This window comes from Epinephelus lanceolatus, chromosome 5 (genome assembly GCF_041903045.1).
Source record: "Epinephelus lanceolatus isolate andai-2023 chromosome 5, ASM4190304v1, whole genome shotgun sequence".
Lineage (NCBI taxonomy): Eukaryota > Metazoa > Chordata > Actinopteri > Perciformes > Serranidae > Epinephelus > Epinephelus lanceolatus.
The window spans coordinates 8,296,899-8,319,878 of record NC_135738.1 but is presented as its reverse complement, the minus strand read 5'-3'; the positions used below and the strand labels follow the sequence as shown (position 1 = coordinate 8,319,878).

General features: G+C 41.3%; 2 protein-coding genes across 2 annotated transcripts; both read left to right on the top strand.

The window, feature by feature from the left end:
• The first annotated feature begins 652 nt into the window (after positions 1–652).
• LOC117261666 (uncharacterized) lies at positions 653–6,351 on the top strand. Its single transcript, XM_033634073.2, has 4 exons — positions 653–779; positions 2,146–2,239; positions 2,333–2,423; positions 3,635–6,351. The coding sequence occupies exons 1-4, from the start codon at positions 761–763 to the stop codon at positions 4,646–4,648; spliced, it is 1,218 nt and encodes a 405-aa protein (XP_033489964.1). The 5' UTR covers positions 653–760; the 3' UTR covers positions 4,649–6,351.
• A 444-nt stretch (positions 6,352–6,795) lies between these two features.
• LOC117261866 (uncharacterized) lies at positions 6,796–21,910 on the top strand. Its single transcript, XM_033634420.2, has 13 exons — positions 6,796–7,373; positions 7,458–7,551; positions 9,955–10,042; positions 12,036–12,372; positions 12,754–12,847; positions 13,708–13,795; positions 15,021–15,327; positions 15,413–15,506; positions 15,727–15,814; positions 16,775–17,102; positions 17,399–17,492; positions 17,607–17,694; positions 18,590–21,910. Exons 1-13 carry the CDS (start codon positions 7,313–7,315, stop codon positions 19,157–19,159), a joined length of 2,331 nt encoding a protein of 776 aa, XP_033490311.2. The 5' UTR covers positions 6,796–7,312; the 3' UTR covers positions 19,160–21,910.
• The last annotated feature ends 1,070 nt before the right edge of the window (positions 21,911–22,980 follow it).

The window sequence follows — 22,980 nt, the reverse complement described above, 5'->3', positions numbered from 1 at the left end:
AAGAAAGAGTGTACCAAAAGTCCCTTAAGTTATCCTCTTTTTATTGCCAACACCCACGAAAATGTGAGTGCTTTTGGGATTAAAATTGTTTTAATAAAAAGTTCCTGTATCCCTTAAAAATTTTAGTATATTACCAATCAATCACTTTATTTATGATATTTTTTTTTTTTTTTTCTGCTGTTGTGCGGCAGTGAAACAGAAACAACTTTTTAAGCTTTGAGAACAGAACAACATAAAGTTATAATAAGTTCAATGTTATCTAAGGTTTGAGGTATTGTAAATACACCACCTGCCCTTATGTAATATAATACAAAATAATATAATATAATATAATATAATATTGACTTTGTGTTATTTTTCCATAATATCACCATATATGTTTTATTATTTGAATAAATGCCATTGAATATTAATATGTTTTAAAAACTTTATCTGTCTGAAGAGTTTGTTTAAATCTGACTCCCTCTTGGTTATCTTTAAATCTGCATCAGTGTTTAAACACGTGTCATTAACTATTTAACTTTTTTATTAATTCATTTCTGGTTTTTGTATTATTTTTATGTATTTTTATTGACTGAAACTTAATGATAATTTAATAATATTTGCTACCCAAATTAAAAAAAAAAAAAGTATATAAATCCGCCTGCTGGTGGCAGAAGAGCGCCACCGGTGACTCCCGCTGATTTACAGAAGAAGAAGCTTCTTCCGGTTGCCGCCGGATGTGTCTAGTTGTTGGTGAGAGGAACTAAAAGCGTGAAAAATGGAGAACACATATAAAAGTAATGTGATTTAAACACATTTTTAGATATTTAAGATGATATTTTTGCGGACAGACTCACAGCCATTTAATAAAACATTTAATTCGTGACGTTGTTGTTGTGATGGAGATGCTAACGTTAGCTCATAATGGTAACACTGTTTTCGTGGTAACGTGTGTCTTGCTAACTGACGTTCGACACGTTATTTACTGTATTAAATATTTAGCCCTAATTGATAGTGGCAGAGATATCAGAAGGTTTCAAGACAGGTAATTATTGTTGGTATAAGTATCAACCGGCAATAACACTCCATTACAATGAAAAGTCCTGCATTCAACATGTATTGTGAACAAAATGTACTAAAGTGTTGAAAGCTAAAGTGCTCATTTCGCAGAATGACCCATTTGTAAGTGTCTTACGTAACATTTGTGGAGAGTTTAGTCCGATGTCATACGTTACAGAGGTTATATTGACATTGTATGTGATTATTCACGTGGTTGAGCTGAAGCTATTCTTATATTTGCTTGTGAGGCTGAATCTTACATACTTTAGAAGCACACATGATTCTTGTGTAAAAAACTTAATGTGAAAACTTACTAATAACTATAGTTATCAAATAAATGTAGTGGAATAAAAAACTATATTTCCCTCTGAGATTAAATGAAGATACTCAGGTGAAGTATAAGTACCTCAAATTCGAACTTAAGTACATTACTTTAGCAAATGTAGTTTGTTACTTTCAACCACTGATTATAACAGTGTTGAGTAGCTACATCAGAAGAAATAGAACAGAAATTAGACACACAACAACGGCATCAGAAACAATCACGCACATCTCTAAAATATTCAGAATTAACAGTTTAAATTTCCGCCATGCAATTAACTTTGAAGTTTTAACGTCTTTTCAGTTCAGTATTTACTGGTGGCAGTATCAGAGTTAGCCAGACCTGAGATCTGCTCTGATGAGCTGTAATTTTAAATTGGAGAAGATGTCATATACTCAAACAGCTTCAGTAGGAGACATTTATAAACTGAGACGATAGTGAGCAATTCTCTTCCTGTTGCTACTGTTTCTTACTTTGATGAGTGCAATATTTATCCCCTGTATTGGCACACGGGGTACAGTGAACTGGATCAAGTTGTTAAAAGGTGGAATGAGCAGTGAGAGAGTACAGGATATCTCCACAGTCCAGCACAGATGTGATGTCCGATTACACAGTGGTTTTCTTTACAGTCCTCAAGAAAAAAAACATGTTTTATCCTGACAGTTTTATTGTTTAACTCAGCAGGAAACAGATGACTCTTTAAAATGAGGCAGCTTCTTTCAGCAGAAACAAATGTGGTGAAACCTTAAATAATGACACTGATGATGACTGTGTTTCTGTAGTGACGGACAGAGACATCTCACTGATGATACACCTTCGTGCCACAAATGACGCCATCTTTACTGGCAGGAGGAACTCTGCCATGAGAGGCTGGAGGTCAGTCTGGTTTTCCTCTTTGATCTCTCAGACTACATTCAGATACTGCATGTGATCCACATCACTGACGATGAACTCTCTGCTCTCCTGCAGGGCCATAAGGAAAGAAATGGGGATCCAGAGTAGCCTGGTGTCGCCACGGCAGCTGAAGAAGAAATGGGACAACTTGAAAGAAAAGTACAGGGTCAGTCCAGCTTTTCTTGTTATTTTTACAGTCAGTGTTTCTCTCAGTGTGAATACTTCAGGCCTCAGACTCTAAACCATCTTAGATTTAATGTGGAGTCTGAATTTGGGACACAGCTACAGTCCTCTTCTTGGCACCTTGGCTGATAACATGATGTAAGATGGACTTAAGAACTCATTAATTTAACACAGTGTCAACCCATCTTAAAGTTTTTTCCTGAAATACTCTTAACAGCAAGGTAAATATAACTGCATCAGCAAAATTATACATTAAAAAAGAAAAATTATTAATATTATGAAAAGTATGGCTATTAAATTGTGTGCAGCATTTTATTAAAGTGGTTGATCTGCTTTATTACTGTTATTATCAATCTTAATTTCTTTACATCATCACATCCATATTGCCATAACCTTCCTAATGAAGTCTGCAACACAAGTGGCAGAAACTGCAGTCTGCGTGAGGTCTCTTGAGGACTTGATGGTTTTGGACAGACCTTGAGTTAAAGAAGTATTTCACTGCTGGAAAGAAGGTCCTTTCATAAAACTGGGCTGTCTAGAAAGACATTAATACTTTAAAAATTAGTATTACATGACCAGAGAAAAGGGCTGTGGCATTTGCTTTTGCTCAAGAGGTAGGAAGCCGAATACTGACGAAGACGAACAGGGCACAGGAACTTAAAGTGTGTAAGTTGCCTTTTGTTAGTTGTTTTTTTCTTTTGTGTGTGTTGTATTTCATCTTGTTTGCCTGTTTTGGTTTATTTTGTTGTTGATTGCTAAATATGATGTGCCATTAAAAGGGTAGGTGTTATAAGCTGTAGCTTCAGCCTACACCTTTTTCCGACTACAGAGGTGTCCAAGTTATGTTAAATTACTTTACTGTAATGTTTTGCACTGTACTATTTAAGTATCTGCCGTTTTCTGTGAGAGGCTGTGACTTTATCTACATGAATTTGTAAATTAATACATGATGTTCTTATTTCTATTTGCTGACCGAAAGAAATTCTAAAAAATAGAATAAAATAAATAATACTAAGTGTAACCAGCTGATATTCCTGGTGCCAAGTCAGTTAATCATGCACATCCCTAATGTTGTCACACTGTAGGAGATTTTTAATCTCAGTGAGACACATCTCCAGTTTGAGTAAAGTCATAGATACTGCTGATAGACTACTATAAGACACCTTTAAACTCTGCTGTCCTTTTCCTGTATAGGCGCTGAAGAACCCTCCAGTGGGCATGGAGAACGTGACCCGGCCCAGCTCGTGGCGCTGGTTTCACCTGATGGAAAAGGCCTTGAGTGGCGACCTGGCCGGGACCGCCGCCATAGTCAAGCCATGCCTGGTGGATGAGGATGAGGATCACAAGGCCATTCTGCCTCCGCTCACTCTTCCCAGCTCAAATGCAACATTTTCTGGACTGAGAGGAGATGATTCAGCACCTCTTGAGGATGACAGTATGATCGAGGAGGTACTGGAGCTCAGTGTCATCGAAGCGTCAGGGAATGTTGAGGCAGTGAACACAAGTGTATCACCTGCTAAAGTTGTTGCAACCAGAGGAGACGGAAATCATGTGAGAAGCACTGAGTGTGAGCTGACTATGATGGAGAGTCAACCTGTGATAAACAGCAGCCAGACTGCTGTGCTCTACGCCACCTTACTGCCTGACTGCACCTCCAACGTCAACAAGCCTTCTACCTCCTCTGGCCACACCGCCAAGGCAGCCACTGAGGTGGACGACAAGCTGGTTGAGCTGCAGAGAGAGTGGCAGGCTCTGGAAAGAGAGCAGGCTGAGTTTGACAGAGAGCTGATAGCTTTAGAAAGAGACAGAGAGCTGCTGAACAGAGACATAGCCACTCTGGAGAGAGACAGAACAGCTTTAGAAAGAGACAGAGCTTCTGTGGAAAGAGACAGAGCAGCTGTAGAGAGAGACCAAGTGAATCTGGATCGAGACCGAGCGTGCCTAGACAGAGACAGAGCGATTCTAGACAGAGACCGAGCTTTTCTAGAGAGAGACCGAGTGTTTCTAGAGAGAGCCAGAGAGGATTTAGAGAAAGAGCTGGTGAGGAGAGAGAAAAACGGACATCGGCCTGAGATGGCGACAGAAAGGGAAGTCGTGCTACAGACCAAGTTCTTCCAGAGGCTGATGACTGCAGATCTGGATCCAGACCAGCTGGAGACCAGACAGAGACTGGTTTCTTTGTTCCAGAGGCTTGTTGAGAAACTGTGAGCGGAGGACGTGTTGTTCTGTGTTGTATAGATAAAGTTCATGTTTCAAAAGGCCCTCAGATAAACAGATTTGGACCTCTGACAACTATTCCTGGCAGCTTGGTTGTTCCTGTTGCCAACTGCTCTTCATGTGTTAATAAAGACTCTGTGTTCCTCTGCTTTGATGTAAAAACCTCCATTTAAAGAGCCAGTGTGTAGGACTTTGGGGGATATATGGGCAGAAATTTAAGCTAATATTTATAAGTGCATTTTCTTTAGTGTAAAATCACCTGAAAGAATCGTTGTGTTTTCATTAGCTTAGAATGAGACATCCACACGGGGCAGGTCTACGTCTACTGAGCTTTCCATGTTGCACCGCCATGTTTCTGCAGTAGCCCAGAACTGACAAGCCCAACACTCACCTTTCGAGTGTTTTTGTTACATGGAGGCCACCTTAGGTTCGAATACATGCTTGGAAAGTGAGTGTGAGAGAAGGGGTGTTCAGTTGGTTGCATCTGCAGCCTCACCTCTTGATGACACTAAATCCAACACACATGAAAGTTGACAATTGTGACAGGACGTAGTGACACACTTAGTCGCCAAATTAAAACCAGTGTTAAAATCCTAGATCTCACTGTCAACCCTTTCCCACCAAGATGGAAGGGTTTCGTTAGCATTCCTGCGCCTATTTTTGATTCGTTAGGAGCATTTTGACCAAAAACAAATTGGTTTGGTACCCGAAAAGTTGATTCTTAGCTGGAACCAAAAAATAGCAGGGTTCCCTTGGCCTGAGGTGCAAACTGTGATGAGTTCAGTGGGCGTGTCTTATTCTACAGGTTGTAAAGAGAGAATGGAAAAGGCAACAATAGGTCACGTCAGGAATCATGAGAAAAAAAGGAGCATGCAGTGGTCCCAGTAATAGTTGGTCCATACTTGTTTTTTGGGTAAAAACAACTATCTGTAATAACAGAACAAAGGTAATCAATGTGATGTGTGATTTTGCTGCTACTTCCATTGTGCATTGTGAAACACACTGTTGATAAAAAAATCGTAGAGTCCAATAATCATGAAAGGAACCAGTTCAAGAACCAGAGCTCATTTGGTGGAGAATAAGGTATTAGAGAAATGTTAGCTGACACAATAGGCAAACCAACACACCTCGTTTCCACAGCTACAACTGGATTTTTGCATCTGTACCTCTTTTAAGGGTTTTCCAGGCATGGAAGTGTCAACTCTGTGGCAGAAACTTGCTGCATTTTTAAACATCAGAGCACAGCTGATGACACATCTCCACTCTCTATTTTTTAGTGCAATAAACAAACTAAAGTGTAACTGTAAAAGTAACAAAAAAATATCCACTGACAAAGAAAACAAGGTGACGTACAGAACTGAATATGATTCGTATTTGAGGTGGGAATCACCAGAGGCCCCATGATACGATATTATCATGATAGTTCAGATACATTAAACATTTTGTGATTTGCTAAATATTGTGACAACATACATTACAATATACTGTAATTTATTACCTTTTTCCCAAAAGTAAAATTTGTCAACATCTGTTTTATCTAATAAGATAAAGTTTTCAGTCTGTTCATCTCATTTCAATAATTTTTATTGTTGTATCTAGTGGACTGAAAAAGCAGTTTATTATTCTATCTATCAAAAGTTTAATTTGTATTTGCATTATCAATCATTTGTATAATAAAAGAAATTGATACTCTACATTTGTGGATCGAAATGTTATTGCTACACTAAATACTTCTTCCCCAACCCCTAATACATCTGTATGGAATATGACAAACAACAGAGAAAAGGGGTGAAATAATAGTCATAATAATAATAATAATAATAATGATAATAATAATAATAATAATAATAATGTCTTATAGTAGCATTAAAATTTTGGGAAATTGTTGTGCAGTAGTTTTATATTATATTATTTTATTACATATTAATAGTGGTCATAACTCCTAAACTAAAACAAGAATAAAATGAAAATAAAAAATGGTAATAGTTTTTATATGTTATGAAAATATGAAACGTTGAATATTTGTATTGTATTAAATGTAAAAATGTTCCTATTAAATATTTTGCTGCACTGTTTATGTTTATATATCCAACCCCGCCCTCCCCAGATGTGTGTCCCGTGACGGAGGGCAGATCCAGGGCGGAGTTATCGAGCGCACCCTCCTCTCAGAGCAGAGCAAACGGGATGCAGGCTAGCTCCGGTAACGGTAACGGCTTTATTTACAGCTACAGTCACTCCAGCGACGATGGCACATAATAACGTGAGACAACGGATACCAGAATCGGGCCAAGCTAACGGAAACCGGTGTCGTCTTGTGGCGGGAAGCCCCGCTCCGTGTCGGTTTGTTGTTTAGGTTAGCTACCTCAGGCTAGCTAGCAGACTGCTTCTTTTAACGGTTTACCGGGAGTTAGCCTCGGGAGGAGACATCTAACCGCCGCCCGGTCAAAGTTACGGTTAATCTGTAGCGGGACTGCCTCACATGATGGACGGGGGAGCGCTGCTGCGGGGGAAACGGACCCGGTAAACCTGCAGGATGCGCTAGCGGATGTAGTTAGTTAGCATCGGGCCTGAGTACCAGCACACTTCCAGCCTTCCTTGCTTCCTTCCCTTCCTTCCTCCCTAGCTGACCCAGGAGCACAGACCCTCTCGTCTTCCATGATCACAATGGAGTCAGCCCTGAATCCGCTGCCACAGTTCCCAGAAAACTCCTATAAGAGTAAGTAATCCTGGTGTGTGTAATGTAAACACCTGCACAGGTGAGTTTGCCCTAACTCCTGACCTTTGACCCCTCCACCTGCAGTGACTGAGGAGGATGTGAAGAGGCTGATTGAGTTCAGGGCGTCCAACGAGGCTCTGTTCACAGGGAAGAGAAACTCTGCCAAGATAGCATGGAGGTATGAGCCAGGGTTTGGATTTTAAAAGTTTTCTGTTGGCAGTAGTTTAAGTACTTTTACTCAAGTACTGAAAGTTGAGTACAAATCTAAGGTACTGCTTTTATATTAATGCATGAGTCAGAACCATCTAATTAGATCATATATGATATTCACAGGGGACAGTTTAATACCTTTAATACAACCCTGATTCCAAAAAAAGTTAGAAAACGCAGCGTAAGATGTAAATAAAAACAGAATGCAATGATTTGTAAGTTCTTTTTTGACCTATATTCAGTTGAATACAGTACAGAGATGAAATATTTATTGTTCAATCTGATAAACTTTATTGTGTTTTGTAAATACTTACTCTGAATTTGATGCCTTAAACACATTTCTAAAAAGTTGGACTGCTTGGGGACACAACGGAGGGGATGTCTTTGATGTGGTCGGTGGTGTATCCTCGATACTGTTGATAAATGACTTTCACTTAGCATGGTAGAGTCTTAACTTGCATTTGTCGATGCATTGACAAACTGTGGTAACTGATAATGGTCTTCCAAAGTGTTCCTGAACCCATGTAGTGATATTCTTCATACCACGGTGTCAAACATATGGCTGGTGGCCAGAACCGGCCCACCAAAGGGTCCAATCCGGCCCACTGGATGACCTTACACACCTAATAGTGATGCACTTGTGAGGGCTAAAGCGGGATTCATAGTTGTGTGGCAGACCTATGCCATTGTGAGCATTTATACTTGTGCGGTGGTGTCTGTGTCACTCTACAGTTACACCTCCAAAACACTGGTAGTGGAGTTTCTGTGAAGTGCTGTAAAGTTTAGTTGATTCAAAACACACATTAAACACACATTAAACATGGCTTAATAGCAACAATTTCAAACACAACTACACAAATCAGTTTCACTATAACTCGTAGCTATCACAGACAAACACTTGTCTTTATCTGGACACATTTTCCCCACAGATAGAGCATGCTAATGTTTTTAGCACAAGCCTATGGCATTTTACATTGTATAAATTAGCCTGGCGGATAGCGGAAATTTCCTCTGCTGATATGAAGCCAGGGACAACAGCAACATTTAACAAAGACAACATAGCAAAAGTCGGCTTCATTACAGCTCACAAGATTCATTGACAAAACAACTGTCTTATACTAAACACATTTTCCAAACAAATACAACATGCTAACGTGTTAGCACAAGCCTATGACATTTTACATTGTATAAATTAGCCTAGCGACAAGCGGAGATTTCCTCTGCAGAAGTATAAATTCACCATAAGAGGTGCCAGGTTTCAGGAGCAAGTTAAACACTGAGTAGCTTTCTTCTTGCAACATGCTGCGTTAGAGCCGTTTTCCACTCCGACAAGAATATACATTTTTTCTTTGACTTTAGTTTGGTGTAGTGATGTCAGGATTACTGCATAGGAGTGGGAATGTACAGAAAGATGCACATGAAATGACAGCGAGTAGTTGACTGACTGAATGTGGAGAAATCACAGGCTGTCATCTGTTTTGTAAAATGATTAGCGTTTTTAAAATGTTCTTTTTTAAGGTGTTTGTTATGTATAGGGTATTATGCAGTGGTTTTACTGGTCTGGCACACCTGCGATCCAATCAAACTGTTTATGGCCCGTGAACTAAAATGGGTTTGACACCACTGCTTCATGCAGTCATGTTGGTTTTTAATGCAGTGCTGCCTGAAGTTGGGTTGGAGGTCACAGGCATTCAGTGTTGGTTTCAGCCTTGTCTCTTATATGCAGATTTCTCCATATGCTCTGAATCTTTTGATGATATTATGGACTGTAGATAGTGAAATCCATAAATTCCTGCAATTCTGCATTGAGAAATGTTGCTCTTAAAGTGTTTAACTCTTTGGCCACACCATTTTTCAAAGTCACCATCCTTGCTTGTGAACCTTTTGAGCCTTTTGATGATGCCCCTTTCATTCCCAGCCCTGTTACCAATTAACCTGTGGAATGTTTCAGTGTTTTTGAGTGTTCAACAATTTCCCCAATCTTTCGTTGCCCCTTTCCCAACTTTTTTGGAGCTTGTTGCAGCTGGTATCAAATTCAGAATAAGTGGATATTTAAATAAATAATGAACTATATCGATTTGAACATTAAATAACTTGTCTTTTAACTGTATATAAATGAATGTGTTGCATTGTCTTTTTATTTGTTCGACACAGAGTCCCATCCTTTTTGGAATCGGGACTGTACTTTAACAACATTTTACTGATTATGCTTACGTACTTTTACTGAAGGAACATTTTCAATGCAGGACTCTTAATGTAACAGAGTATTTTTAAAGTTTGGTGTTAGTACTTTTACTGCAGTAAAGGATTTCCTCTACAACTGTCTGTTGGTGAGTTTTCCTCTCAGTTGACGCTCCTGTTTGTTCCTCAGCACCATCTTAAAGGGCCTCGGTCTGGAGGGGAAGCTGACAGCTGACCAGATTGCCAAAAAATGGGACAACTTGCGGACAAAATACAAGGTAACATGTGACGCAGTGAGGCTTGAGGCTTCAGTCACCAGCCGTCTGGTGATTGAAGTGTTTATCTGAAGGAGCAGTGGCTCAGAGAGGCATTTTATCTACCACTATTTAGTTAAAACATCCAGAGACTGCAGAGATAGGATACCTGGGTGTTTGTTGGTCTGATTGCTGCTGTGAGACCATTAATAAATACCAGCGGTTTGTTTTATATGAACCCATTTCCAAAAAAACATTTAACATTCTCAGGCAAGTAAAGGTTTTAGATGAGATCAGGCAGGTTTTTCAGAAATCCATTGGTGTCATTATTATCATCACACTATCACATATAAGAGATAAATTATATACAAAAATATAATGAAATACAGAACAGAATAAGTTCATAAATAAAAGTATTAAAGTCTTAAATTGTCTTCCACTTCCCACTCACTGTATTTAGATGTGACAGTCTAACAGCGTTCATTTCTAATTCCTAACTTAATTACAGTAATATGAAGGAAGGAACAAGTTTCATTAAATGAGACTGAAGTCCATGAATCTTTTGTTCATGAGCAGCCAATCATATGAGAGCTGATTACGGCTTCATCTCTCTACTTGTGTTGTCTTTATTTCAAAATAAAAGTGCACTGTTATTACCTAAATTAAGGTTCAACAAATCAGTCCGTTAATTGTGTTTGAAGAACCAAGTTAGCTTTTTTTTCGACCATTCACACTCTCAATCAGCACACAAAATAATCAGCTGTAGTGCACTCTCACGCTCTAGTACTTCATAGCTACCTCTTTTATATTATGTGCTATGTGGATTTTGCGCTGTGCGTAATGTTTTAATTCTGTATGCAATGTGTCTTTTTTTTCCCATTTTCTGGGCACTCTCTCTGAAAGAGAAGTAATTAGGGCTCACCTAAATGCTTCGAAGCTTCAGTCGTTGCCATGGTAATCAACATCCAAATCAGTATTCAAATGCTTTGATTTTTGTTTTTGCTTTTTTGATACTAAAATGGTGGAGGAAAGTGAAAGATAAAAAAAAAAGTCAGACATGAATGAGGCCAGTGTCCTAAGCCCAGTCCGATGAGGAAAAGGAACAGGTGAGAAGAATTGCAGACGATCATCTGTGGCTGCCAGTTGTAGGGAAGTGCTTGCTTTGCATCTGGTGATGAGGCCCGACCTGAGTTATTAATAATTTACAGAAACATTGCTTGCAATAGTCCTCCTCTCTATTACTCTCTCTCATACACACAACGGTGTGGGTGTGCTTTTATCATGTATGGATATGATTGATTATTGTTACCCCCGTCCATCCCATCAAAGCTTCAGATACTCACTAGTAATTATAACTGAAGCTTTGAATCCACGAATATGGTACTCTGGACAGCCCTAGAACTAACAGGATTATTTTAGCCTGGATTATACCCCGATCAGACAGAACTCAATTTAGCAGCCTGAGTCGCTTTTTGTTATTGTTTACAATGACAGTAAAGCCTTGTACTCACTGCTTTTGTGTTGCTGAGTGCCTTGTAAGGCAAGGCAAGCTGTAAGACATATCTGAGCAAGCTGTAGCCTCTGCTACTTTTCTAACATTTTACCAACCATAATTAGTCCCCACGATTGACAGCAGATTGCCAACTGTCCTAGACTTATTGTACAATAAAGCATCATGCAGGCGAAGCTCTAGAGACCAGCTTGTCGTACTCCATGTGACTTCTCCACTTCCTGAGGGTCTCATGTACCCACACAGATCTCTGTTTCCCTGTGAGCAGCCCCCAAGTGCTCTCTGCCTGTCCATTTTTTATTCAGAATTTAAGGCACAGATCTGTGACTCGCAGCAAAATAGCCATTAAGCTAATGATAGGTAATTTGGTGATTGCCTAGCAACAACAATTAAAAAAAAAAATAAAAAAGGACACAGCAAGCTGCAAAATGCTCTCTATCTGACCGGGGCCTTAACTGAGCCACATTGGAAAAACAGGGTGTCTGTAAGTCTCGATGTCTTTTCCAGGACTTGAAGCAGCCCTATCAGGGCCAGGACAACATCGGGGGTGTCGTGGAGTCGTGGCCCTGGTTCCACATCATGGATGAAGCCATGCATGGTCGCCTCTATAACAGCAACCTGGTGCTGAGCCCAGAGAATGCCAGCAACACTGGTCACCGCTGCAACAGCCAGCCCAACCAGAACCAGGAGAACACCGACATCTTGGAGTTCCTCATTAAAACGGAGATGGAGGACACAGTGGCGCAAGAAGCAGCAGGGGATGATGGGACGGTTCACACGGAGGCTCCTCCTGCTGAGGGGGTCCCCATGGGCTGGAGAAGGATGACCGAGTGCTCCTATAAAAGTAGGCAGACTGAAGGGTTTTATCCTCGAAGACTCAGTGTGTTCAGATCCAACACAGATAGGAAATTTAATTTATTGCAAAGTGAATTGTTGTTGTTCTTCTAAGCTTTTTAATTCTTCTACCTTAACAAAAGGAGCGAACAACGCGTTTCGCACGTTGCAACATGTTGCAACATGCGAAACGCGTTATTCGCTCCTTTTGTTTTTAAACATTTTTGAATAAACTCTGTGTCAATCCTGATATTCTAGTGTGCGCTGGAAGTTTTTATCCTGCACCAGCTGGCACCTAGAAGAAGCACTGTGCTGCTGTGCACAGGGATTTACTATTTTTTTGTCTTAAATGTGTATCAGCATGTAACTAAAAACTTCCTTTTGTTCACAGTGACCGAACCAGAAACAGAGAGAATGATCAAACTTCGAGCTGCGAACGAAGCTCTCTTCACTGGAAGGAAACATTCAGCCAAACCAGCCTGGAGGTGAGTGTAGTTTCAGATGGTTTCTCTTTCCTTCCTACAGCAGGTCCAGAGCAGCTTCCCTCCAATCATGTAGAGCTGAGCTGTGAGACTCTTAATATCCAGACCTCACAGAGTTAGAATCGAGTCTGTCAGAGCAGCTTAGTGTGTGTACAGGCTCCAAACCAGCAGAGTTAATAATGACTAATAGTGATTGATTGATTGAAAGTGACCCTGTGGAGTTTATGAGTAGGTCCCTGTTTTGGTTGTATTATGCGCACACATCCTGCTGTTGGTTTCAAGTAATTTCACTGATGTGCATTTGGTGGCAGTAACACACAAAGAAATGTTGCAACAAGGAAAAGTGAAGGAGACTGCATGCGAGGGAAACATGGATATAAACAACACAAAATATTCAAAATGTTTTTAGAAAATGTCTTTAAAACATTTTATGAGGAAGCAGAAGGATTCAACATGATTGTTGCCTGCCTGCCCCTGCTCCACTGTGATTGGACAGCTGGGTAAAAAGAGACAGTGATGAACACAGCGTTTTACTGTAAAGTTAAACATTATTTAATGTACATCGCTTATTGCAGAATGGACACACAATTTTTATTGCTAGGGTTTATAGCAGAGTGTAAATATTCAAAGAAAAAAAAAAGCTATACTCATGACAGAATGCGTTGGTAGAGTCAGTCAGTATACTGTGCCAGATTTAAATAATCTAGAGACAATGTGCAGATTTTTCCCCATCAACTAATCGATAGGTTGAACAGTCAGTAAAAATTCAGTCAAACAAGATTGTCTTTGATTCACTACAGCCTTACTCATCTGTAGTGTCTCAAGTCTTCAGTCAGATTCAACCTGAGTGTTATTTCTTTCAGAGCCATCCTGTACGAGCTGGGTCTTCAGGGGAAGCTGACCACGGATCAGTTGGCAAAGAAGTGGGACAACCTGAAGAGGAGATACAAGGTAGGTCCAACCATGTCCAACTCCACAGACCACCTATTCGTGACTCATAGGGACGTCTCTGTGCAGGTGACGCTGTGTGCTGAGAGCAAGAAACACTCGTACCAAATGATTTGTTCTAAAGTGGAACGTACAAGTGCAAATAAAACTAAATATAAACAATAAATATATTATTAAGATGGAAAAACTTAATGTGCACAATGCCAGAGATGTAAACAGAACTGAAAAGACGCTGCAGGCACTTGAATCTGACCTTCAGCGTCAAACACTGTATAATAAACTCTGGTCTGTCTGTGTGACTGTAACATCTACTTCACCACCTCTCAGCTAAGTCATGGACCACTTTGCCTCCTAAAGTAGCACAGCGGTCACAGTGTGCTGCTCTGATGACTCATCGTTTACAGCAATATTAATGTGTTGTAATAATTTCAGGTCCTAATGACCCTTGCAGTGAATTAGTTCACTTTTAGTCAGCTGATTTCTGATAGCACGACCTTAAAGCTCTGCTTCTTCTTTTTACTCTTAATGACGATTTTGTGAATGAAACAAGACCACAAACAGAAGAAGTGGAAGAAGTAGAATTATTTGGGATTGATTATGCTAATAATTAGGAGGGGATAACTTCATAATTAACTAAATTGCTGATTGTATTTTAAGTCAATTTTGACTATAAATATTGATTAGGACCATGACAAAAGCTCATCATAATTTCATAGAGACTATAGTGATTATAATGTCTTGCTCTGCCTGACCACCACTCCAAAACCAAAAGATATTCAATGTGTGATAATGTAAGATGTAAAAAGCAGCCAATTGTTATAACTGAGAAGTCAGAATCATCAAATGTTTGATCAATTCTCTGTTGGTCAACTTAGCGTTGCAGCTCCTCTTATGATCAAATCTCTGCAATCGGGATGGAGTCATGAACATTCATCAAGGTGAAACGAGCAAGTTTAGAAAGTTTGGTGAATCCAACTTGGAACAATTGTACAAAAAAGCCTCAGAGGTTGAGGATAAAAACAGGAAAAGGTGACTTTTTTTAAATGAATGATATCCTTTTGTTACGGTGCACAAATTAAAACTGTTAAGTTGTGTTGTTTAAGTTTACGTTGGAAAGAAGCAGTGACGTCCCTGTGAGTTGTGGATGGACAGCAGGAGTTGGTGGCAGTGTTGACAGGACGATAAGGTCCCTCTGTGGACGATCTGTAGAACTTTCTGTCTCTACCAGGAGCTGAAGTTTCCCGCTCGAGGCGTGGAGACCAACCCGAGCTCCTGGCCCTGGTTCTACAGAATGAACGACGCCATGGAAGGGCGCTTTGCCGGGGCGGCGCCCATCCTCACGCCTATCGTGGAGGACGAAGACGAGGACTGTGAGCCACTGTCACCGACGCCCAAGAAACGAGCCCGCCGCAGCCGAGGCGGGATGGCTGAGTTCCTGACGGAGTCGGAGATGGACCTGCTGGTTGATAATGAAGACAAGAACGGATCCTCGGCTCTGGGTGAGCTGCACCGGATGGCCGAGTTCACATACAAATGTAAGAAATGCTGCAAGATCTTCATCTTTTAACAAACTCTAAAATGACGAGAACTATAATTGAGTTTTTTCTACCTTCGTTTCAGTGACAGAAGACGACACCAGGCGACTAATTGAGTTGCGAGCTGCTAACGAGTCTCTGTTCACGGGGAGGAGGAACACTGCCAAGCCAGCCTGGAGGTAAAGCAGCACTTAATAATATATATCCAATCATGTTATGAGAGAATCTGTAGAATTTGTGCTCTGCTGTGCATTTAGAGATGTTTGTGGTGGAGTGTCATGTCCGCCCGCTGAGCCAAACAATGTCTTAGGACTTACAAAGAAATTACCATCCAGCTGAAACTAAAGCGAACATAGTGAATCCTTTAAATAATTAATTGGTCTTTTTTGTTGTTCACAGGGGGATAGTGAAGGAGATGGGTCTGACAGGGAAGATAACACCTGACCAGGTCGCTAAGAAGTGGGACAACCTGAAGACCAAATTCAAGGTGACGACCTCCATCAGTCTTAAGGCTCATTTATTGTCCCTTTACGTATGAAAACAGATAAGTCTGTATAAACATGGTAAATGTCTCTGCTCTCATACTTCAGTTGTCCTTTATTTTGGGATAGATCCAGCCAACAGGTGGCACTAGACAACAATAAGTAGACAGTGGAGGAGGTTTAATAGTGTATTTAAACAGAGACAGCATTGTGGACAACTGTCGTCTGTGCGGCCATACAACGTTACATCCCGACATGGGAACGAAGAATTCGTTTCACTATATTACTGATTCGTTCCATGCCACTATTATTTAAAATTTCTTCATCATTTCCTACAGTCGTGTCTCGCTTGAACTACACCACAGTGCTTCCACAATCTCTGGTGGTACTGCTCTGTTTTTTCCGCATCCATATGTTTTTAGAGAACGTGTACAATTATGAAGGAAATGAATGCTGAGTATGGACAGAAGGCTCCGTCTGTGTCCATCTCTGTGTCCCTGTCCGTCTCTGTATCTAACGTTGAGCATAAATGAGCCCCATGTATATGTACAATGCAGAAGCTTATGTGGCCTGTTTGCACTAATGTTAGAAGAGATCTGCAACAATAAGTCGATTAATAGGTTAACTGAACAATAGAAAATTTACATGAAACTATTTTTTTAATCATTTAATTTATTTTTCAAGCAAAAGTGCCAAACATTTTAATGGTTCCAAGTTCTCTAATGTCAGAATTTGTAGCTTTTCTTGGTCTGACTACATACTGAACTGAATATTTTTAAGTATTTGATTGTTTGGTAGATAAAACAAAATCTTTAACACGTTACGAGCATCTACAATATACAGAACGAAGCATGAGAAATAAAGGCACTAGATACTGACTAACTAATAGTAAGTGTAGTAAGTGTATCGAGACTACTTCAGGGAATTTCTGTTAAACCTGCGATGTTGTGCGTGCATGTGTGCAGGACCTGAAGTTTCCTCCTCGGGGGATGGAGGGTCAGACTAACCCCGCCTCCTGGCCCTGGTTCCAGCTGATGAGTGACGCTCTGGAGGGGCGGTTGGCGGGAAAAGCTCCCAGAGTGACACCCGTCTGGAGCAGCGAGGAGGACGGAAGTGGAGGCGTCTTTGGCTCGTCTCCGCCCGCTGACAGAGACTGTTTGATGGCGGAGAGGAGCAGCGTGTCAGAGCTGGAGAGCATGGTGGGGGGGGACACAGCCGAGGCTGATGGGAACGTGACCTACATTGACGCCAGTGGAGAGGAGTGTTCGACGCCCTCAGATCTCTCTTATAAAAGTAAGATGGGTTCTTCTTAATTCAATGTTTAAGCCAAGGATGTTTTCCAGCAGCGGTGCTGAAGTGTATGAGTTTTATTTTGTGCCGCTGGAAGATATTTAGGGCATCAGCTGACACGAGAAGGGCTTCAGACACAAATCTATACACAGTTGTAGACGTCAAATTATTATTATAGAGATAGCGAGCGAATTGTGTATGAAGAGATTTTTAATCATTTAGCAGCGGCGCAGCACTGCTGTTATATACATATAGGAGAAACACTGGTACCTGTGACTTTACCCGTGTGTCTGCTGCAGTGACGGATCAGGACACCAGGAGGATGATCAAACTCCGAGCTGCTAACGAGGCATTGTTCACCGGAAGGAGAAATGCTGCCAAAGCTGCCTGGAAGTAAGAAACTGTTTGTTTTGTGTTATAAATAAATCTCATCATGCAGACCAGGTATTTGTTACTGTAGATGTATAGTGTCATACATGAGTCTGAATGTGTTCACGTGTCACTCAGGGCCATCCTGAAGGAGCTCGGGCTGCAGGGGAAGGTCTCAACATACCAGATGGCGAAGAAGTGGGACAATCTGAAGAGGAGATACAAGGTTTGTTCACAGCCAGCTTGCTACAACTAAACTCCAGTCTACGTTTCTCAGCTTCAGGCTCAGTTGTTTCTACTGAAGATCTTTATAAACACAAACATGTAGTGTCATCAGTAATGCGTACAGCTGCTCACTGTAGATTTTATTTAACAAACAGGAGGAAATAGTGACTTTGTTCGGGGACTATTTTCAGTGGAGGATTAATCCACATTTCGTGCTGTAGTGAGTTTTTGTGGCAACTCTTCTACCTATGTTTTATTTTTTTTCTCCTCTTCCTCCTCTCCCTTCTCTTCTCCTCTCTACCATTTCTCCTCCTGTCTTTCCCCTCTACTCTCTCCTCTTCCTCTCATGTTCTTGCCCCTTCTGTCTCATCTCACCTTTCTCCTCCTCCTCTTCCTCTTTGTCTTCCTTTCCATCTTTCCTCTTGCCATCTCCTCCTCCTTTTACCTCTTACTTTTCTCCTCTCCTCTTTTCTCTGACTCCTCCTCTCTCCTTTTCTTTCTTCTACTCTCCTCCTCCACCTCTTTGTCCTTTCCTCTCTCCTGTCTTCTCTCCCCTCTCGTCTCGTCTTGTCCCGTCTCCTTTCCTCATCTCTTACTTCCTGTCTGCCCTTCCCTCTTGTCTCCTCCTTCACTCTCTGCTCTCTTCCTCCTCTCTTTTCTCTCCTCCTCCTCCTCCCCCCTTCCCCCCAACTCCTCTCTCCTCCTCTCTTTCCTATCTCCTCTTGCTCCCTTTCCTCCTCCCTTCTACTCCTTCATCTCCTTACTCTTTCTTCCTGTCTTCTCTTCCTCGTCTTTCTCTATCCCATATCTCCTCCTCTCGTCTCTCATCCCCCACTCCTTCCTCCCCCTCCTCTCGCTCCTCTCCTCTCTCCTCCTCCTCCTCCTCCTCTGTCCAGGACCTGAAGTATCCTCCTGTTGGGATGGAGAGCGTAGCAGACAGCACCTCCTCCTGGCCGTGGTTCCACCTGATGAATGAAGCCATGGAGGGCCGCCTGACGAGCAGCGCCCCCCTCCTCACCCCCGTCACCCAGGACGATGACCCTGACCCCGCCCCCAGACACAGGTCCCGGCCAGCCCCTCCCCCTCCTCCTCCCCCCTCCTCTTCCTCAGAATATGGACAGGAGACGTTCAGCGACGGTGGCGAGCAGAACCAGCGCAGCTCGGAGGCGTGCGACGGGCCACTGGGTGGACTGGAGAGGGAGTGGGACATGGTGGAGAGGGAGAGGACGGCGCTGGAGCGAGAGAGGGAGATGGTGGAGCGGGACAGGGCGGCGGTGGAGAGGGAGAGGGCGGCGGTGCAGGCGGAGAGGCTGTGGCTGGAGAGAGAGCGGGCGGCGGTGGAGCGGGACAGAGCCATGGTGGAGCAGGAGAGGGCGACACTGGGGCGGGAGAGGGAGGTGCTGGATCAGAGGGCTCTGATGCTGAACTCTGTAGGACACTCTGGACACCTTAACGCCCTCATATAGGCCAGCGTAGGGACGTAGACCGTCCCTGTGGAGACATTCTGGTCTGTGGTGGAGGTCTGGAGGAGTAAACCTCACTGACAGATCGCAGAGGAAATGTAGAGCTGGTACCCGCTGTGAGAGCCTCGTCTGGATGTAGACACGGTTGGTCTTCCACACTGAGCTGGTCCTGCAGATGACACCACCCAGCAGACGTAGGTCGATTTAACAGGAGAGCTGCACAGTTAATAATCTCTGTCATGATCTTTCTTTCCACTGTTGTGTAATATAATTTGGATTTTTTAAGCTAATACTGACAGATATATTTGAGTTTTTTAACATAAACGACCTTGATTCAGATCCCTTTGGGGTTTTTTTGTTTTTTTTTTGTATTTTTTTTTAAAGAATAGTACCAGAGGCCCTGTCGACTCAATGTGTGTTTCTGAAAAGAGATATTTTCCACGAGGTTTTTGCCTCTCGTCCATGCAAACAGAGTGGGGGTGGGGGGTGGGGGGGTGGGGGGGTGTTGTGGATTCCTCTTGGATGCGTGCTGCTTACAGTCTGGTCACTACCTTTTTATGAAGACCTCACCTGAGCACTGTGGGGGTACACACCTATAAATGTCCTTAACACAGAAAATAAGAAAATCCAGGCAGATGGCACAGGCTCTGCAGATAAATACACAACCACTCGCTCCTGCTGTCATTTAGAAATTCTCTTGATATATTATACTCAGAGACCCAGCCAAAGGGACTGCATACAGCCGTTAACACAAACACAATATTTGACACCATTTACATAAAACCCAGTAAGTGACTATTTCAGACTGAGACATTTGTCATGAAACATATTTGAATTCTTGGCATGAAAACATTTCCATATGAAAATTAGACTTTGAGGAGTGAGACAGACACGCTCACATATCACATGTTCACATACTGAGCCAGAATCAGACAGCTGGGGGTGAATGTGTCGTTTATCTCCATTGGAGACAGGATGAGCCATTATCTTGTGTTGAGAGACGTTACAACCTAAAATATTACTGCTTTCATCAGGGCGAAATAAAGTACATGTATGCAGACCTTAAAACCATTAAAATCTAAAATAACTGAAACAGCTGGCACATTAATGCTGCTCTTTAGTTTACTGAGCAAATGTGTTGTTTGAGAGATGATTTGCTGGTTTGATAAGTGATAACATGTCAGAGGGAATTATCTCTGTTTCAACGCTCATTAAAGAAACAAAGAGGAGACTGTGTTAACTTAAACTAAGACAAACCATAATACTTAAAAATGATAATCTCCCACCTGCAGACGCTTTGATGACAAACATTCACAAGAGTTTTAGCAGGTATTTAGATCGTTTGACAAAATTTAAAGGTCCAGTGTGTAGGATTTAGGGGGATACATTGGCTGAAATGAAATGTAATATAATATAATATAATATAATATAATAAATATATTTCTTTAGTATATAATCACCTGAATCTTTGTATTTTTGTTACCTTATAATGAGGTGTTAATATCTACACAGGGAGCAGACGGACAAACCAATCACTGGCTCTAGATAGAGACATTTGCATTTTTGCAGCCATAGTTTGAGGCCCCGCTGCCATAAGCAGCGTTGGGGAAACACAGATTTTTTTATTTTGTTTTTGTTTGTTTTTTTACATGAAACTGCTTTATTCAGTGTTTTTACTGGTGTAAATCACCTGTTACATTTGTTTTGGAGAGGAAGAGACCTCTGTGTATAATTCAGCTCCCTGTAAAAACCTTCTGAACAGTGAACGCTGATTGAATTCTAACCAGGAGAAGTTTCAGCTGGTTGCAATCTGCAATCCTCACGACTACATACCACAAAATCCCCCTATATCTTACACACTGGACCTTTAAGATGTGAGCAGTAGGGCTGCAACGATTATTTGACTAATTGATGACTAATCAACTATTAAAATACTCGTGACTATTTTAGTAGTCGACTAATCGGTTTGAGTCATTTTTCATAGAAAAGTACTATAAAAGTCCCCCAAAATACTCTTATTGCAGCTTCTTACGTTCAAATATTGGCAGTTTTACACACTCTCTCATGACGGGGAACTAAAACCCTTTGGCGTGAGTACGAAACAAGACATTAGATGACATCATTTTGGGGTTTGGGAGAGACCGACATTTTTCAACATTTTCACACATTTTTCGATAAAATGATTAGTCGACTAATCGAAGAAATAATCGACAGATATAGTCGACAATGAAAATAATCGTTAGTTGCAGCCCTAGTGAGCAGTGATTAACCGTGTACTGCAGGTATCATGTAACTCTATTTTTATGTCCTTTTGATGAGGTGGCGTCCTGTATTTGCACTATTCATATTTTAAGATGCTTTCTTCTGTACAACACCAAACTGAAGGCTGTTCACTTTTTAAAGCCTGAAACTCTGAGTTCTGATCTCTTTCACAATTTAAAATCTCTTTGACTTCCTGCATGAAATGGATTTGATTTAATAAGATGACGTCACACACAGAAGCGTTGCTGTGGAGGTTGTGAAGTTTTCTGTCAGTTTAAGATTTCAAACCAGATGATTGTAGTGAGTTTTAATTGTGCAGCTTTTCCTGTTGAGACCTCTGAGTGCTGCTGAGGTTTTATACACCAGTGTTCCAAGTAGATCACGACTGTACGTAGACTAACACAGGCTGTAGACCACCCTGGACCCACGATGATGGTGATGATGTGGAGCCGACTTTACATGACTCTGCATTAATAAACAAACTCTGATGTGCATTCAAGTGTTTCCTACTCACAGGATTTATTTGGGCGGTTCACCCAAACAGAGTTTCCCCATTTTTGTATTTATTTACAAAATTATTATTATTTTTTTTTTGTATTATTTTTATTTAAAGTTCCATCTGTCCCTCTGATTTTCACTGAAGTCACAGAGCAAAGCGTCAGATACTTCAATAAATAATTGCTGAAGGTGTTTCACATCTCGTCCTGCTACTTACAGTGATGCCTTCACAGACTCTGACTGATGAAGCACAGAGGCTCCTTTTTCGAGTGGAGCTGGAGGCCTTAAAAAGACTCTGAGCTGTACATTAAATCTTCCCTGTGAATGCAATAAGTGTGTCGTGTCTTCCAAAGGAACTCTGAATGTGTCCTGTTGATGTTGTTGCTGACTCTCTGCAGACTGGTGCTTTAACCAAAGTCCATCTGTTTGTTTGTAAATCTATTTTTAAAGAAGCTCCTGATGACACGCTCACGTTGTAGCCTTCAGTAAATGGACCACAACACTAATAGTGGTTATCACGGTGACCACTGATTGCCATGGTGACCTGCTGCGTATTGAATACTGATGAGTTTAATGTGACAAGGTGAACAACTGAGTGTTTACCTGCGTTAATGTATCAGATATTCATCCTGGAGGAGGAGGAGGAAATGATTCTGATAACTCTACAGTAACTCTTACTCACTGTACTGCGTCACATACTCACTTTAATGTGTTTGCTCTGTGAATTCCTGTCAATTGTCCCATGGTGATATGAATACCTACAGGACAAGGTTGGCTACACATTCCTGCCTCGGTGCAGCGACGCCCTGATAACAGATACCAAAGAACAGCATACAAAAGAAGTGAGATATTAATAACACAGAGAATAAAGAAGGCTCAACAAGTGAGCAAATAAAGGATTAGGGCCAACACTGGATCCCTGAGCCCCCCACCCCCCACTTGTAGGCAATTGTACTTAACTTAAGTACTTCTACTTCAATAAATATTGTACACAAATGTGGCCGTAAGTGATGGTGAAGTAAATGCACTTAAGTCGCTGCAATGGTAATTGAACGTATCATCAT